Here is a 15202-nt window from a genome sequence, read left to right as displayed (position 1 = left end):
ACCAGGGGCTGCACCTAGGGATTGGGCCTGCCCTCTGCCACCCGGGAGCAGGCCTAAGCCAGCAGGGCATTATCTTCCGAGGGGTCCCAGACTGCGAGAGGGCACAGGCCGGGCTGAGGGCCCCCCCCCCGTCCCCCCCGAGTGCACAAATTTTTGTGCACCAGGCCTCTAGTAAAAAATAAAAGGGGAGAGGGAGACTCCTGAGTTCATAGAGACTAAAGTAAAAAAGGATTCAAATTTTTAACATTTTAAGATGCTCATTACTTGAGGTAACTGGAGTTAATCTTGTGGGAGTCATTATATCAAAAGCTAATAATATAGAAGGTGACTATGTTAATTTTCTATTACTGCATAACAAATTACTACAAATATAGTGGTTTAAGTCAACACAGATTTTTTTTTTTTTTTTTTTTTAGCTTACTGTTCTTTAGGTTAGAAGTCTGGCATGGCTCAACTGCTTCCACTTAGGGTCTCACAAGGTGGAAATCAAGGTGACCACAGTGCTGGACCCTTACCTAGAGGGTCTATAGAAGAATCTGGTTACAAATTCATTCCACTTGTTGGCCAAATTTAGTTCCTTGTGGTTATAGGAATGAGTAACCACTTCTTTGCTGGCTGTCAGTCAGGGTTCTCTCTCAGTTCCTTAAGGGTAAGAACCTGACTTCTGCTGCAAGCCATAGAGAGCTCTCTGCTTTTAAGGGCCCATGTGATTGGATTAGAGCTAGATAATTTCCCTATCCTAGAATCATCGGTGCCATATAACATAATCCTGAAAGAGCAGGACATCCTGGGGGAACCATTTTGGAAGTTCTACATACCACAGTAATGTGCAAAACAGTTTAGGAGGGTTGGATCCTAATAGACTATTTGGGAACAAAAAAAGATAATGGTTGTTTTGTGTCATAACTTTTTCTTGATGGCCTAGTAATTCTTATAATCCATTTGTCACTTCCTAGATTCTTATTTGAAAATTTAAAATTATAAAATGTTTACAAATTTCCAGTTTTAATATTTCTCACATTTTGTGTTTCTGTTGCTTTCTTACTTGGTTGTTTTAGCCACTCCCAAATTAGGTCCTCTGGTAGACCTCTTGTCTTTAACATTCTGGGGATTGATAATCCCCAGAAGTTAGAATTGTTTGTTGAAAGTAACTGATTAGGAGCGACCTATATGGATATAGACCTAATTCTGGTTGTGAGGAGAGAAAAGGTAATTTTTATTCTCTTATATACCCTTTCTGTAATTTCATTTTTTTTGAGAATCTGTTGATATATATGATTCTGAGATCATCCTATACCCCTCCCCCTCAAAAGCACTGCCTTCTCTGGTTCTTCTAGTCCCATATACATATCCTAAGTTATAGGCAAAAGTATAACTGTAATTTATTTGGGGGCCAAACTTGCTTGAAAAATAAAATATGGTATTGTTATGAGATACTGTATGATCTCTCGGTCCAAAAATATTTCCAATATGCACTTCCATGATATTTGAGTTTCTACCATTAGACTGATAGCTTAAGGTATTATCCTAAAAGAAATAGTTTATATTCATATACCATAAAAATCCTAGTTTGGAGAGCATTACACATTCATTAATATACCAACCATGACTTATCAACTAACTTTGGGTTTATTTTAGGTAGCAGAGAATAGGTTTTTGACAAATTGGATCCCAGGTAAGTTGTGACTAGGAAAAAATAGAGAGAGTCAGAAATACAGGACCAAGGGGAGGTTGGCTCAGGTCAAAGCATCTAACAAGCAGATGAGCAGCAGAAGGACACTGGGCAAGGAGCCCAGAAAAAAAGATAAGAATTATCCTAATTCATAGTTTTGCCAAAGGCCATCCTTGATATGGACCCTAGGGTGCCTGAAAAATAGACTTAAAGCTTTTGGGTCCTCATGTCTAAGGACAGAAATTGAGCTTGTTTAAGACATGTAAAACTATTTACATATTTCTCAAATATCTATAGGTATTATGGTCGAAAGATGCTTTTCCTCATGATGTGTCATCCTAATTTTGATAAAATGCTTGAAAAGTACGTCCCATCTAAAGATTTGCCATATATTAAGGAATCTGTTAAAAGCTTACGACACAAGGTATGTAAAAAAAGTTTAATATAAACAACTTTCAAAGCAAAGTTTATTTGCCCAGCAAGGTAAAGGATAGAAGTAATTACTTTTTCAATTGTCTTTGTTGATCATTTAGAATATATCTACAGGAGTATTTCAGCAACTGCAGTGCTAAGTAGACATCCATGGTGTCCATAAATGTTTACTGAACAGAAGCTTGATACTTGGTAGGATGCAGTGTGGTTTATTGGAGTTACAAGACTTGGGTTTGAATCAACTATGAGAATTTAGCAAATTAAAATATATAATTTTAGGCACATCATTTTTTAAAAAAAATTTTTATTGATTTTAGAGAGAGTGGAAGGGAGAGAGAGGGAGAGAAACATTGACATGAGAGAGAAAAATCAGTTGCCTTCAGCATGCACCTCAAACCCACAACCTGAGTATGTGCCCTGACCAGGAATTGAACTGGTGCCTTCTCAGTGCATGTGATGGTGCTTAACCAACTGAGCCACATCAGCCAGGGCAGGCACATTGTTTCTTTAACCAGAATTTTTATTTTTATAAAATGAGGGTAATAATGTTTATTATGCTGGGTGCCTGCTTTATTTACCTTGTATGTTTCACTACTAGAGCTCCCACCACACTGCAGAGCTCCTTGAGAGGAAGCCCCTTTCTCCGGATAAGTAATATAAGGGATTTAGAAATGTCTGTGAAATGAGTGGCTCAAGGAATACCAAGTAAATTAAAATGTGAAATTGTCTTGTAGAAATGTATTCCATTCACATACTAGTTTTTTAAAAGTATGTTTAATAATGTAAAATTTTTCTATGGTAATTTATGTTATTTCTCTCTGATAACCTTGGGCAAAGAATTAATTTATAAAAGGATATTTCAAAGATACATGGTAATATACATTTTTTTAAAATCTTTAAATTCTTTATTAGTTAAGGAATTACAAATGTGTCCTCATTCCCCCCATTAACTCCCATCCTCCCCGCCCCCCACTCATGCTCTCATCCCCCTGTTGTCCATGTCCATTGGTTTGGCTTATATGCATGCATACAAGTCCTTTGGTTGATCTCTTCCCCTTACCCCCACCCTCCCCTACTTTCCCTCTGGGGATTAATAGTCTGATTGCTGTTTCTCTGTCTTTGGATCTGTCCCTGTTCATCAGTCTATGTTGTTCTCTATATTCCACAAATGAGTGAGATCATGTGGTATTTATCTTTCTCTGACTGGCTTATTTCACTTAGCATAATGCTCTCCAGTCCCATCCAAGCTGTTGCAAAAGGCAAGAACTCCTTCTTTTTTTACTGCAGCGTAGTATTCCATTGTGGTAATATACATTTTAGAACATTTTTTCTGCCTACTGATGTTAAAGACTTCAGCTTCATTCCCATAGAATTTATTAAAATAACCATGAAAAAATTATCTTACTCAAATGAGGCATTTTGTATTTGTGAATCATTTCACATACAAGTGTCAGAGGGATAAAAGAGGTTTTAAATAGTTATTATCAAAAGGTTTATTCTCACATTGGTGTTTCCATAGGAATTCATTGTTTATGTAATGTGTTCTTATTTTCTATATAGAGGTTAGGTTTAAGAAGAGTACTTACAGCCCTAACTTATTTGGCTCAGTGGATAGAGCATCAGCCTGCGGATTCAAGGGTCCCAGGTTTGACCCGGTCAAGGGCATGTACCTTGGTTGCGGGCACTGGTTGCGGACACGGCACATACTCAGTAGGGAGTATGCAGGAGGCAGCTGATCAGTGTTTCTCTCTCATTGATGTTTCTATCCCTCTCCCTTCCTCTCTGTAAAAAAATCAATTATATATATATACACACACACACACACATACATACATACACACACACATATATATAAAAGAAGAGTACTTATAAAATCTAAAATATAGCACATTCATTTTTTAAATTTTCGCATATTCATTTACAAAATTTTAAACACTTTACCAAAGCCAGTATCATTTCCTATTAATTGTTCACATATTTTGTTAATTTATTACTAATTACAAGATACTTTATATATATCTGATACTTGATAATTTTTAAAGCATAAACATAGCAGATTATTAAAATGTTTTAAATCATGCCCGGCTGGTGTGGTTCAGTGGTTGAATGTTGACCTGTGAATCAGGAAGTCATGGTTTGATTACAGTCAAGGCACATGCTTGGGTTGTGGGCTAGATCCCCAGTAGGGGCGTGCAGTAGGCAGCCGGTCAATGATTCTCTGTCATCATTGATGTTTCTCTCTCTCTCCCTCTACCTTCCTCTCTGAAATTAATAAAAATATATTTTAAAAATAAATAAATAAATGTCATTGCCAAACCCCCCCAAAATAAAAATGTTTTCAATCATAAAAACAGATTACTAATGGTTGCTATGAAAATTACATTTTATGAGTTATTTCAATTTACTAGTGTTAAGACTTTCATTACAGTGCCTTTCTTTATATGACTTACAGGGCTTGGGAGATTTACCATTAGATACTTCTTCAGCAAAAGGAAGACGATCTCATACTGGCAGTGTTGGAAATGCAAGGTCATCATCTGTTTCCAGAGATGTTTTAAATGCAGCCGAAAGGTAGACTCATTTGATAGTCCACATCGTTAGTGAAATTACTCTCTAGTGATAGTAGTCTCATTTGGATATTTCCATAAGCTATCCCAGAGGTATTTGCCAAAATTTAACAGAACTCTAAAGGTTGTTAAGGACTTAGAAAGTGAGGTAATTAGATTTAATAAGGCAATTATGCATATACTTACAACAACTTGCTTTTACATGTACTGAACATTAGTAAAGCTTTAGTGTTATTGAACTTAGCAATATTATGCTTGTGTTGGATAGCTGTGATTGATTTTTTTAATATATAGCCTTTACTTTTTTCCCTTAATTATAAAAGTAATACATAATTATGGTTAAAGAAAAAAACAACTTTAGGAAATACGAACATTAAAAGAATTTAACCAATAATGCCAATAACCAGTAAAAAACTACTCTTAAATATTTTATAAATATAATTGTATATGTAGTTGTCTCATCTGTTTTAACTCTTTTAACAGCATTTAGTAGGTTGGTTATTTCATTTTTTAAAATCTTTCAAAAGTATTATGATTGCTCTCGTATATTTTAAACATTTTAAAACTATATGAGTAGCCCTGACCAGTTTGGCTCAGTGGATAGAGCGTCAGGCCATGGACTGAAGGGTCCCGGGTTTGATTCCAGTCGAGGGCATGTACCTCGATTGCAGGCTCAATCCCCAGTGGGGGGCTTGCAAGAGGCAGCTGATCGATGTTTCTCTCTCATCTATGTTTCTGACTCTCTATCCCTCTCCCTTCCTCTCTATCCCTCTCCCTTCCTCTCTATAAAAAGTCAATAAAAATATTTTTTTAAAAAACTATATGAGTAAATACATAGGCATATTTTATGTTTTCTGTATTTGTATATCTTTAAAATATTTTATAAACTAAAATAATACATTTTATTAAAAATTCATGTGACAATATATGCTTTGGGGACCTTGTTATTGAAAGTACAGTCCACAGAACAGCTGCATTAGCATCACCTAGAAGTTTATTAAAAAATCCAAAATCTTGTACTCCCCCTAGGTCTACTAAATCAGAATCTGCTGTTTTTCCACATTGAGATATTGTCGCATAAGATCCTAGATCAGATATTCTGGTCAAAAATGTTTTTTTCACACCCAACAATAATTATTTTTTAATATCTATTGAGAGTGTACTGTGTTCCAAATCTTTTCTATACACTTTACTAGTGAGTTACTTATTTTGTAGATGTTTCTCAATTTGGGTTTATCTAATATTTCCTCACAGTTAGGTGAGGCAGGAATACCACAGAAATGATATTTTGCCCTTCTTAGTGCATCATTTCATGAGGTGGATGATGTTATTATCTTATTACTGATAATGTAACGGTGGTTTCTCCTGGTATTGAAATAATGCTGGTTAATATCATTGTGGTTTCCTCTTTAATACAAGAACTTCTTCTTTAATACAGGGGCTATTTAGAAATGTGTTTAATTTCCAAATATTTGGAGGTTTTTCAAATACCTTTTAGTTCGTAATTCTGAATAGTTCTGTGGTGTCATTAATTGTACTTCATATGATTTCAGTTCTTTTATTTATTTATTTTTTAAATATATTTTATTGATTTTTTACAGAGAGGAAGGGAGAGGAAGAGAGAGTTAGAAACATCGATGAGAGAGAAACATCGATCAGCTGCCTCCTGCACGCCCCCCACCGGGGATGTGCCCGCAACCAAGGTACATGCCCTTGACCGGAATTGAACCCGGGACCTTTCAGTCCGCAGGCTGACGCTCTATCCACTGAGCCAAACCGGTTAGGGCTGATTTCAGTTCTTTTAAAATTACTGTTTTATGGCCCAGCATATAGTTTGTTAGAGAATCTATAATAATAAAAGGCTAATATGCAAATGGTCATCACGCCCTCATGCCGTAACTACCGATCAGCAGGAGGTGCTGGAGCATCTCTCGGGCCCTTCCCCTGGCCCAAGAGCAGCGGCTCTCACGGCACACATGGGAGGCGGGGCACCTCACGCGACTTCGCATACTGGGCCTCTAGTATTTTTATATCTACTTAAAAGAAGGTGTATTTATACTCTTGTTGGGTGTAATGTTCTATAAAATGTCAGTTAGGTTAAGTTGATTGATTTTTTAAATAAACTCTTCTAAATCCTTACTGATTTTCTATTTACTATCTATCAATTGCTGAGATAAAAGTATTGATATCTCCAGCCATATTTGTGAAATTGTTTATTTGTACTTTAAGTTCTATCACTTTCTGCTTTATGTATATTGATGTAATGTGATTAATGTGATTAAATTCACATATATTTGGGATACTTGTGACTTTTTGATAAATTGACCTTTTTATCATTTATTAAGTATCTCTCTTTCCCTCTTAGACTATTTCTTTTCTTAAAGTCTACTTTGTCTAGTTTTGTAATGTTTGTATGATATATCTTTTTTATTTTGGTAAGTCTTTTTTTTAAAAAAAATTACTGTTGCTCTGAGCTGGTTTGGCTCAGTGGATACAGCGTCAGCCTGCAGACTGAAAGGTCCTGGGTTCGATTCTGGTCAAGGGCACAGCCTACCAGCAATAAAGAAGGTTCCAATTTCTCCACATCCTCATCAACACTTGTAGTTATCCAAGTGGGTATAAACTGATATCTCATTTGACAGATTCTCTCTTTGACCAAACTTTAGACAGATTCCTCTGAGCCCTCTTTTGCACTGTTCTTGGCCTACATAAGCCAGTCTTAGCAAAGAATCCTGCTGTCATTCCCTCCCTCCCCCTTGTTATCTGAGAAGGTTCCTTATCCTCCACCTTTGATGTATAACTACCTAGCCTGCCTTTAGCAAAAATCTTACTCAGCCAGTTTAGCAAGAAACTCTCTACCCTTGATGTCTCCTCTTAGTAATTTTCTGTCCACTGACCCCCTCACTATGTATGTTGGCTATAAATCCCATTTGTCTCTGCTGTATTCAAAGTTGAACACACTTTTTCTCCCCTGTTGCAATAGTCATGATCCCTATTCCAGTAGTCTTGAATAATGTTTTCTTAATCATTTTACAAGTGTCAGAATAATTTTTCTTTAACATGTGGTTTGGGCTTATATATCCTAGTATGTATTTTTAAAGTGTTTTTATTTTGTAGACAGTATATAATTAAGCCTTGCTTTTTTTATTCAATCTAACAATCTGTGCCTTTTGATTGGAGTATTTGACCATTTATTTTTTATTTTAATTTTTTAAATATGTTTTTATTGATTTCAGTGAGGAAGCGGGAGGGATAGAAACATCAATGAGAGAGAAACATTGATTGGCTGCCCCTGCATGCCGCCTACTGGGGATCAAGCCTGAAACCTGGGGATGTGTCCTGACCAGGATTTGAACCAGCAGCCCCCTGGTGCATGGGATGATATTCAACCAACTGTGCCACACCAGCTGGGCATCGGGTATCTGACCATTTATATTTGATATTAATTATTCATAAGGTTCGGTGTAAGCCTACATCTTGATAGTATTGTTCAATCAGTACTATGTTTTTTGTTTCTTTTTTTCTCTTTTCCTCCCTTCTTTTGAATTGATTGATGTGTTTCTTTTTTATTTCATTAACTCCTAATTCTTTTTTTTTTTAATATATTTTATTGTTTTTTTACAGAGAGGAAGGGAGAGGGATAGAGAATTAGAAACATCGGTGAGAGAGAAACACCGATCAGCTGCCTCCTGCACACTCCCCATCGGGGATGTGCCCGCAACCAAGGTACATGCCCTTGACTGGAATCGAACCTGGGACCCTTGAGTCCGCAGGCTGACGCTCTATCCACTGAGCCAAACCAGTTAGGGCATCCTCATTCTTGTTTTAAGTGATTGATCTAGACTTTGTAATATACATACTTTACAGTATGTATTTTTGTCTTCTCATAGTCTACTTTCAAATGATATTAGACCAATTTAGGTATAATGTGAAAACCATATAACAGTATGCTTTCATACCTTCTTTTTATCCTTTATGTTATTTTTGTCTCCACAATACAATCTTGTTAAATTTACTTTGAAAAGTCGATATAGTGTATAAATGTTGCATGACTATGTTCATTCCCTCCCCGCCCCCCAATTTTATTGAGCTATAATTGACATATAATGTTGTATTACTTTAAGGTATGCAACATAATGATTTGATATATGTTTATATTGTGAAATGATTACCACAATAAGTTTAGTTAACATCCATCACCTTACATAATTTTTTTGTGTGATGCGACCTTTTAAGATTTACTTTCTTGGCTACTTTCAAAGATATAGCCTGGTATTGTTAACTAGAGTTACCAGAATTTACTTATAACTGGAAATGTGTGCCTTTTGACCACCTTCACGCATTTGCCCTCACTCTCTGCCTCTGGCAACTACTAATCTGTTTTTGTATCTATGAGTTTGGTTTTTTCTTAGATTCCACATAGAAGTGAGATCATACAATATTTGTCTCTCTGGCATTTCACTTAGCCTAATGCCATCAAGGTCTATCCATATTGTCCCAAATGTCAGGATTTCCCTCCTTTTATGGCTGAATAATATTTCATTGTATATATAGATACCACATTTTCCTTATCCATTCATCCCTCAGTGGACACTTACATGGTTTCTGTGTCTTGATTATTATACCTAATGCTGCAATGAACATGGTAGTACATATATCTTTTCAAGATAGTGATTTGATTTTAATTTTTTTAGATATAAAACCAGAAATGGAATTGCTGGATCATATGATAGTTCTGTTTTTTATTTTATTTTATTCTTGATTTTAGAGAGGGAGGAAGGCGGAGAGAGAGAAAGAGAGGTGAGAGACAATGATCGGTTGCCTCCAGCATCTACCCTGACCAGGGATCAAACCTCAATTCAGTTATGTGCCCTGACCTGGAATTGAACCCGCACCCTTTCAGTGCACAGGACAATGCTCCAACCGAGCCACACCAGCCAGGGCGATAGTTCTATTTTTAAATTTTTTTTTAGTAATCTCCAAACTGTATCAGGTTACATTCTCACTAAGAGTACACAAGGGCCCTAACCAGTTTGGCTCAGTGGATAAAGCGTCGGCCTGCAGTCTAAAGGGTCCTAGGTTCGATTCCAGTCAAGGGCATGTACCTTGGTTGAGGGCACATCCCCAGTGGGGAGTGTGCAGGAGGCAGCTAAATCAATGTTTCTCTCTCTTCAATGTTTCTAACTCTCTATCCCTCTCCCTTCCTCTCTGTAAAAATCAATAAAATATATATATTTTTTAAACAGATAACACTTTAAAAAAAAAAAAGAGTACGCAAGGGTTCGCTACATCCTTGCCAACACTTGTTATTTCTTGTCTTTTTTAAAAAATATATTTTTATTGATTTCAGAGAGGAAGGGAGAGAGAGAGATAGAAACATCAATGATGAGAGAGAATCATTAATTGGCTGTCTCCTGCATGCCCTTTATTGGGGATCAAGCCCGCAACCTGGGCATGTGCCCTTGATTGGAATCGAACCTAGGACCCTTCAGTCCGTAGGCCAACACCAAACCAGCGAGGACTCTTGTCTTTTTTTGTAATAGCCATTCTGACAGGCTATTATAAAAGACTATCACAATGAGGTGATACTTCATTGTGATTTTTCCCCCTGAGGATTAGTGATGTTGAGCACCTTTTCATGTATCTGTTGACCGTTTGTATGTCTTCTTTGGAAAAATGTCTATTTTGTTTCTCTACTCATTTTCTAATCAGATTGGTATTTTTACTATTGAGTCATATGAGTTGTTTTTATTGATTTTTTTAGAGAGAGGCATGGAGAGGAAGAGAGAGAAACATCGATGGGTTGCCTCCTGTACGCACACCAATTGGGGACCGAACCTGCAACCTGATGTGCCCTGACCAGAATCAAACTGGCAACCTTTTGGTGCATGAGATGACATTCAACCAACTGAGCCGCACTGGCCAGGGCAAGTCATATGAGTTCTTTGTAATTTTAGATATTAACCTCTTATCAGATATATCATTTGCAAATATTTTCTCCCATTCCATGGATTGATTTTTCACTTTGCATATGGTTTTCTTTACTGTGCAGAAGCTTTTTAGTTTGATGTAGTCCTACATGTTTATTTTTTCTTTTGTTGCCTTTATTTTTGGTGTCAGATCCAAAAAAATTATTGCCAATTCCAGCATAAAGGAGCTTATACCTTTTTTTGTTCTAGGAGTTTTATGGTCTCAGTTCTTACATTTAAGTCTTTAATTAATTTTCTTAATATGTTTTTGTTGATTTTTAGGGAGAGAGGAAGGGAGAAGGATAGAGAGATACAAACATTGATCAGAAACATCATCATTCGGCTGCCTCCTGCATGCCCCCTACTGGGGAGCAAGCTCACAGCCCAGGCATGTGCCCTGACCAGGAATTGAACCGCTCAGCTTCTGAGCCACACCAGCTAGGCTCTAATTAATTTTGAATTGATTTTTGCGTATAGTGTAAGATAGGGGTCCAGTTTCACTCTTTTGCATGTCAGTGTTTGTTTTTGCCAATACCATTTATTGAAGAAATTATCCTTCCTCTTTTGTCATAAGTTAATTGACCATGTATGTGTGGGTTTATCTCTGAGCTCTTTATTCTGTTCCATTAATTTATATGTCTGTTTTTATGCTAATACCATACTGTTTCAATTAATATAGTTTAAAATCAAGAAGTGTGACGCTTCCAGCTTTGTTTTCCTTTCTTGAAATTTGTTTGGTCCTCTTCTGGGGACAGCGACTTCAGGTACTCACAGTGGTCCAGCACTTAACATACCATTAAAGGCTTATCTAAAATACAGCCTCTAACAAAACTAGGCTGTCCCTTGGGGGGCAGACTGGAAGAGGACAATGGGGAAAAAAGGGAGACATATGTAATATTTTCAACAATAAAGATTAAAAAAAAAATACACTGTCCCAAACCCCTGGTAATAGAATTGTTTACCTTTTAACCAAAAAAGTTTGGAAAGCCCCCAAATCTGCATGTGGCATGTGCCCAGGACAACTGCGTGGAGTTTGTGCTGTGAGACCTAAAGTTCTAATGAGGTTGTCTAAAATGAAAAAATATGTCAGCAGAGCTTATGTTAGATCCATGTGTGCTAAATGCTTCCATGACAGGATCAAAGTGTGCTTTCCTTATTGAGGAGCAGAAAATCATTGTGAAAATATTGAAGGCACAGGCACAGAGTCAGAAAACTAAATTTTAAAAATGAAGCTTTTTTGAGTAATAAAAGCAATTAAAGTGGGGGAAAAGATTGCTTTGATTATTCTGGGTCTTTTGTGATTTCATATAAATATTAGGGTTGTGGAAAATACCACTGGAATTTTTATAGGATTATACTGAATCTGTACATTGCTTTGGATACTATGGACATTTTAACAATATTAATTCTTTCTGTTCACAAGCACAAAATATCTTTCATTTCTTTGTGTCTTCAATTTTTTTTATCGTTGTCTTACAGTTTTCAGTGTTCAAAGTCTTTCACTTTCCTGGTTAAATTTATTCCTAGGTATTTTATTCTTATGTAATTGGGATTGTTTTTTTAATTTCCCTGTCTGATAGTTTATTATTTGTGTTTACAAATACAACTGAATTTTGCATATTGATTTTGTATCCTGCAACTTTACTGAATTTAATGATTAGTTCTAAAAGTGTTTTGGTGGAGTCTTTAGGGTTTTCTGTATGTAATATATCATTTGCACATAGAGACTGTTTTACTTCCTCTGTTTCTTTTGTTGTTGTTGTTTTGTTTCTGGTTTTTTTTGTTTCATCCTCATCCGAGGATATTTTTTCCATTGATTTTTAGAGAGAGTGGAAGGGAAGGGGAGAGACAGAGAGAGAGAAACATCGTTGTGAGAGAGACACATCAATTGGTTGCCTTCCACACATGACTGACCAGGACTGAGGATGGAGACTGCAACCGATGTCCCTGCCCTTGACCAGAATTGATCCCAGGACTCTTCAGTCCACGGGCTAATGCTCTAACAACTGAGTAACTAGCCAGAGCAACTTCCTCTTTTTCAATTCAAATACCTTTTATTTCTTTTTCTTGCCTAATTGCTTCAGCTGGGATTTTCAATAGTATGTTGAATAAAAGTGGTGAGAAGAGTCATCCTTTTCTTATTCTTTATATTAGAGAAAAACCTTTCAACTTTTCATTGTTGATTGTGATATTAGCTATGGGCTTATCACATGTTGCCTTTAATATGTTGAGGTACGTTTTCTCTATATCCAATTTGTTGAGTATTTTTATCATGGGTGGATGTTGATTTTTATCAAATGCTTTTTTTGCATCTATTGAGATGGTCACATGACTTTTTATCCTTCATTTTTGTTGATGTAGTGTATCACATTGATTAATTTGTAAATGTTAAACTATCCTTGTATCCCTGGAATAAATCCCACTTGGTCATTGTATATGATTCTTTTAATTTATTAAATTTGGTTTACTAATATTTTTGTTGAGGATGTTTGTATCTGTTCTGTTATCATTCTTAATGTCTTCTTTTTTTAAAATAAATTTTATTATTGTTAATATACCTAGTGAGTTCCTCGATGTTACTTTATCTTTTCTCCCTAATGTGTATTAGTGTTATTTTACTATCAAATGCATCCTGTTGTGTTTTTCTAAAGCCTCACGCATTTTTATTTTTATTTATTTATTTTTAAATATGTTTTTGCCCAGCCACCATGGCTCAGTGGTTGAGCTTCACGATCTATGAATCAGGAGGTCATGGTTCAATTCTGGTCAGGCCATATACCCTGGTTGTGGGCTTGATCCCCAGTGTGGGACATGCAGGAGGCAGCCAATCAATGATTCTCTCTCATCATTGATGTTTCTATCTCTCTCTCCCTCTCCCTTCCTCCTGAAATCAATAAAAACATATTTTTTAAAATATTTTTTATTGATTTTTAGAGAGAGAGTAAGGGAGAGGGAGAGAGAGAAACATCGGTTGGCTGCCTCCTGTGCACCTTGTACTGGGGATCACGTCCACAACCTGGACATGTGCCCTGACCAGGAATTGAACCTGTGCCCTCTTGGTGCACAGGATGACGCTCCACCAACTGAGCCACACGGCCAAGACAGGTCATTTTGTGAATTTTTAGAAAATAAATATATAATGAGAATTATGTTTTAGGTTTGTGTTTAACATAGGACATTAATAATAAAGTTAAATTTACCTTTCTTTTACTTTAGAGAGGTAACTGAAATTCGTGAAGTCTCCAGAAAGTCAGTTCCTCGTAATTCCTTAGAAAGTGCTGAATATATCAAAGTCATAACAGGTTTATTAAACGCAAAAGACTTTCGTGATCGTATTAATGGGATTAAGCAGCTTTTATCAGATACTGAAAACAATCAAGAGCTTGTTGTTGGAAACATTGTGAAGGTAAGGACACATCAAAATTAATTTTCCTTTTCAATCTGTTGCTAATAAAGTTTATTAGTATAAAACGTTTCCCTAAATCTTAGTATTTTGTATATATTATTTGTAAGTGTTAAAATAACCTTAGTGAAAAGGGTGTTTTACTTAGGTTTTGCTCTTTGAAGAGCATTCTAGAACAATTCAAAGTAATTTTTTTAAAAAGTAACAAAATAGCTGCTTATTTAAGTATGAATCTTCTCACTAGATGGTAACTCCTTGAAAGTTCTTGGAACCTGACAATCAGTAAATATATGTTGAATGAATCAATAAATATTTTTAAAACCAGAGAATTTAAGGGATGTGATATCACTTTAGAATTGGATGTATTAACATTTTTCATATATAGGGTAGAGATTAAATATACCAGCTTAACTACCTACCTTTAGGAAAACAAAAAGCAGTAGAAAGACAGAGTAATAAATGTTAGTGGTATTAAAGCATAAATTATTTATGCTTCATCAGAGTTTAGTTTACTTAATTTTATTAGTAATTTATTAATTAAATTTCATTTAAAATTTGTATTATGTGTATTAAACTTGGCAAATATATTATACTCTTTAGTTCCAATAGTGTTGCCTCTTAATTTTCAGAAGAAAAGTACCACATCACTTTTCAGAAGAAAAGTATCATGCAAACCAGAAAGTTAGATTTTCTATTTCTGTTGAGTATAAATAAATGTCTTGGGCAGACTATTCTTAACATGAAGAGTTTTATATATATACTAGAGGCCTGGTGCACAAAAATTTGTGCACTGGGCGGGGGGAGGGTTCCCTCAGCCCAGCCTGCGCCCATTCCCAGTCCAGGACCCCTTGGGGGATGTCTACCTGTCGACTTAGGCCCACTCCCCAGGGGATCAGGCCTAAGCTTGCGGTCAGACATCCTTCTGGCAGCCAGGGAGCCCTCAGGGGATGTCGGACTAAAGGCTTAGGCCCCCAAGGGATCAGGTCTAAACCATTAGTTGGACATTCTTAGTGCTGCCACGGAGGTGGGAGAGGCTCCTGCCACCACCACTGTGCTGGCCAGCCATGAGCCAGGTTCTGGCTGAGTGGCACTCCCCATATGGAAGTGCACTGACCCCCAGGGGGCAGCTCCTGCATTGAGCGTCTGCCCCCTGGTGGCC

At 36.5% G+C, this 15202-nt stretch overlaps 1 protein-coding gene across 3 annotated transcripts in view; it reads left to right on the top strand.

Annotated features, from left to right (window-relative positions):
* FAM179B (family with sequence similarity 179, member B) overlaps positions 1-15202 on the top strand; it is a 120841-nt gene that overhangs the window by 98851 nt on the left and 6788 nt on the right. For 2 of the 3 annotated variants that reach the window (XM_014548198.1, XM_014548196.1), the window contains exons 17-19: positions 1970-2096; positions 4557-4675; positions 13857-14046. In XM_014548198.1, coding sequence (XP_014403684.1) covers positions 1970-2096; positions 4557-4675; positions 13857-14046 — 436 coding nt within the window. Of the gene's footprint in view, positions 1-1969; positions 2097-4556; positions 4676-13856; positions 14047-15202 lie in introns of those variants that run through there. The other variant, XM_014548199.1, reaches the window with a different exon arrangement.

The sequence above is a fragment of the Myotis brandtii genome, unplaced genomic scaffold (assembly GCF_000412655.1).
Source record: "Myotis brandtii unplaced genomic scaffold, ASM41265v1 scaffold5, whole genome shotgun sequence".
In the NCBI taxonomy this organism is placed as follows: Eukaryota; Metazoa; Chordata; class Mammalia; order Chiroptera; family Vespertilionidae; genus Myotis; species Myotis brandtii.
Note: the sequence above shows the minus strand (reverse complement) of the source record. Positions and strands in the feature narration are given on the sequence as shown.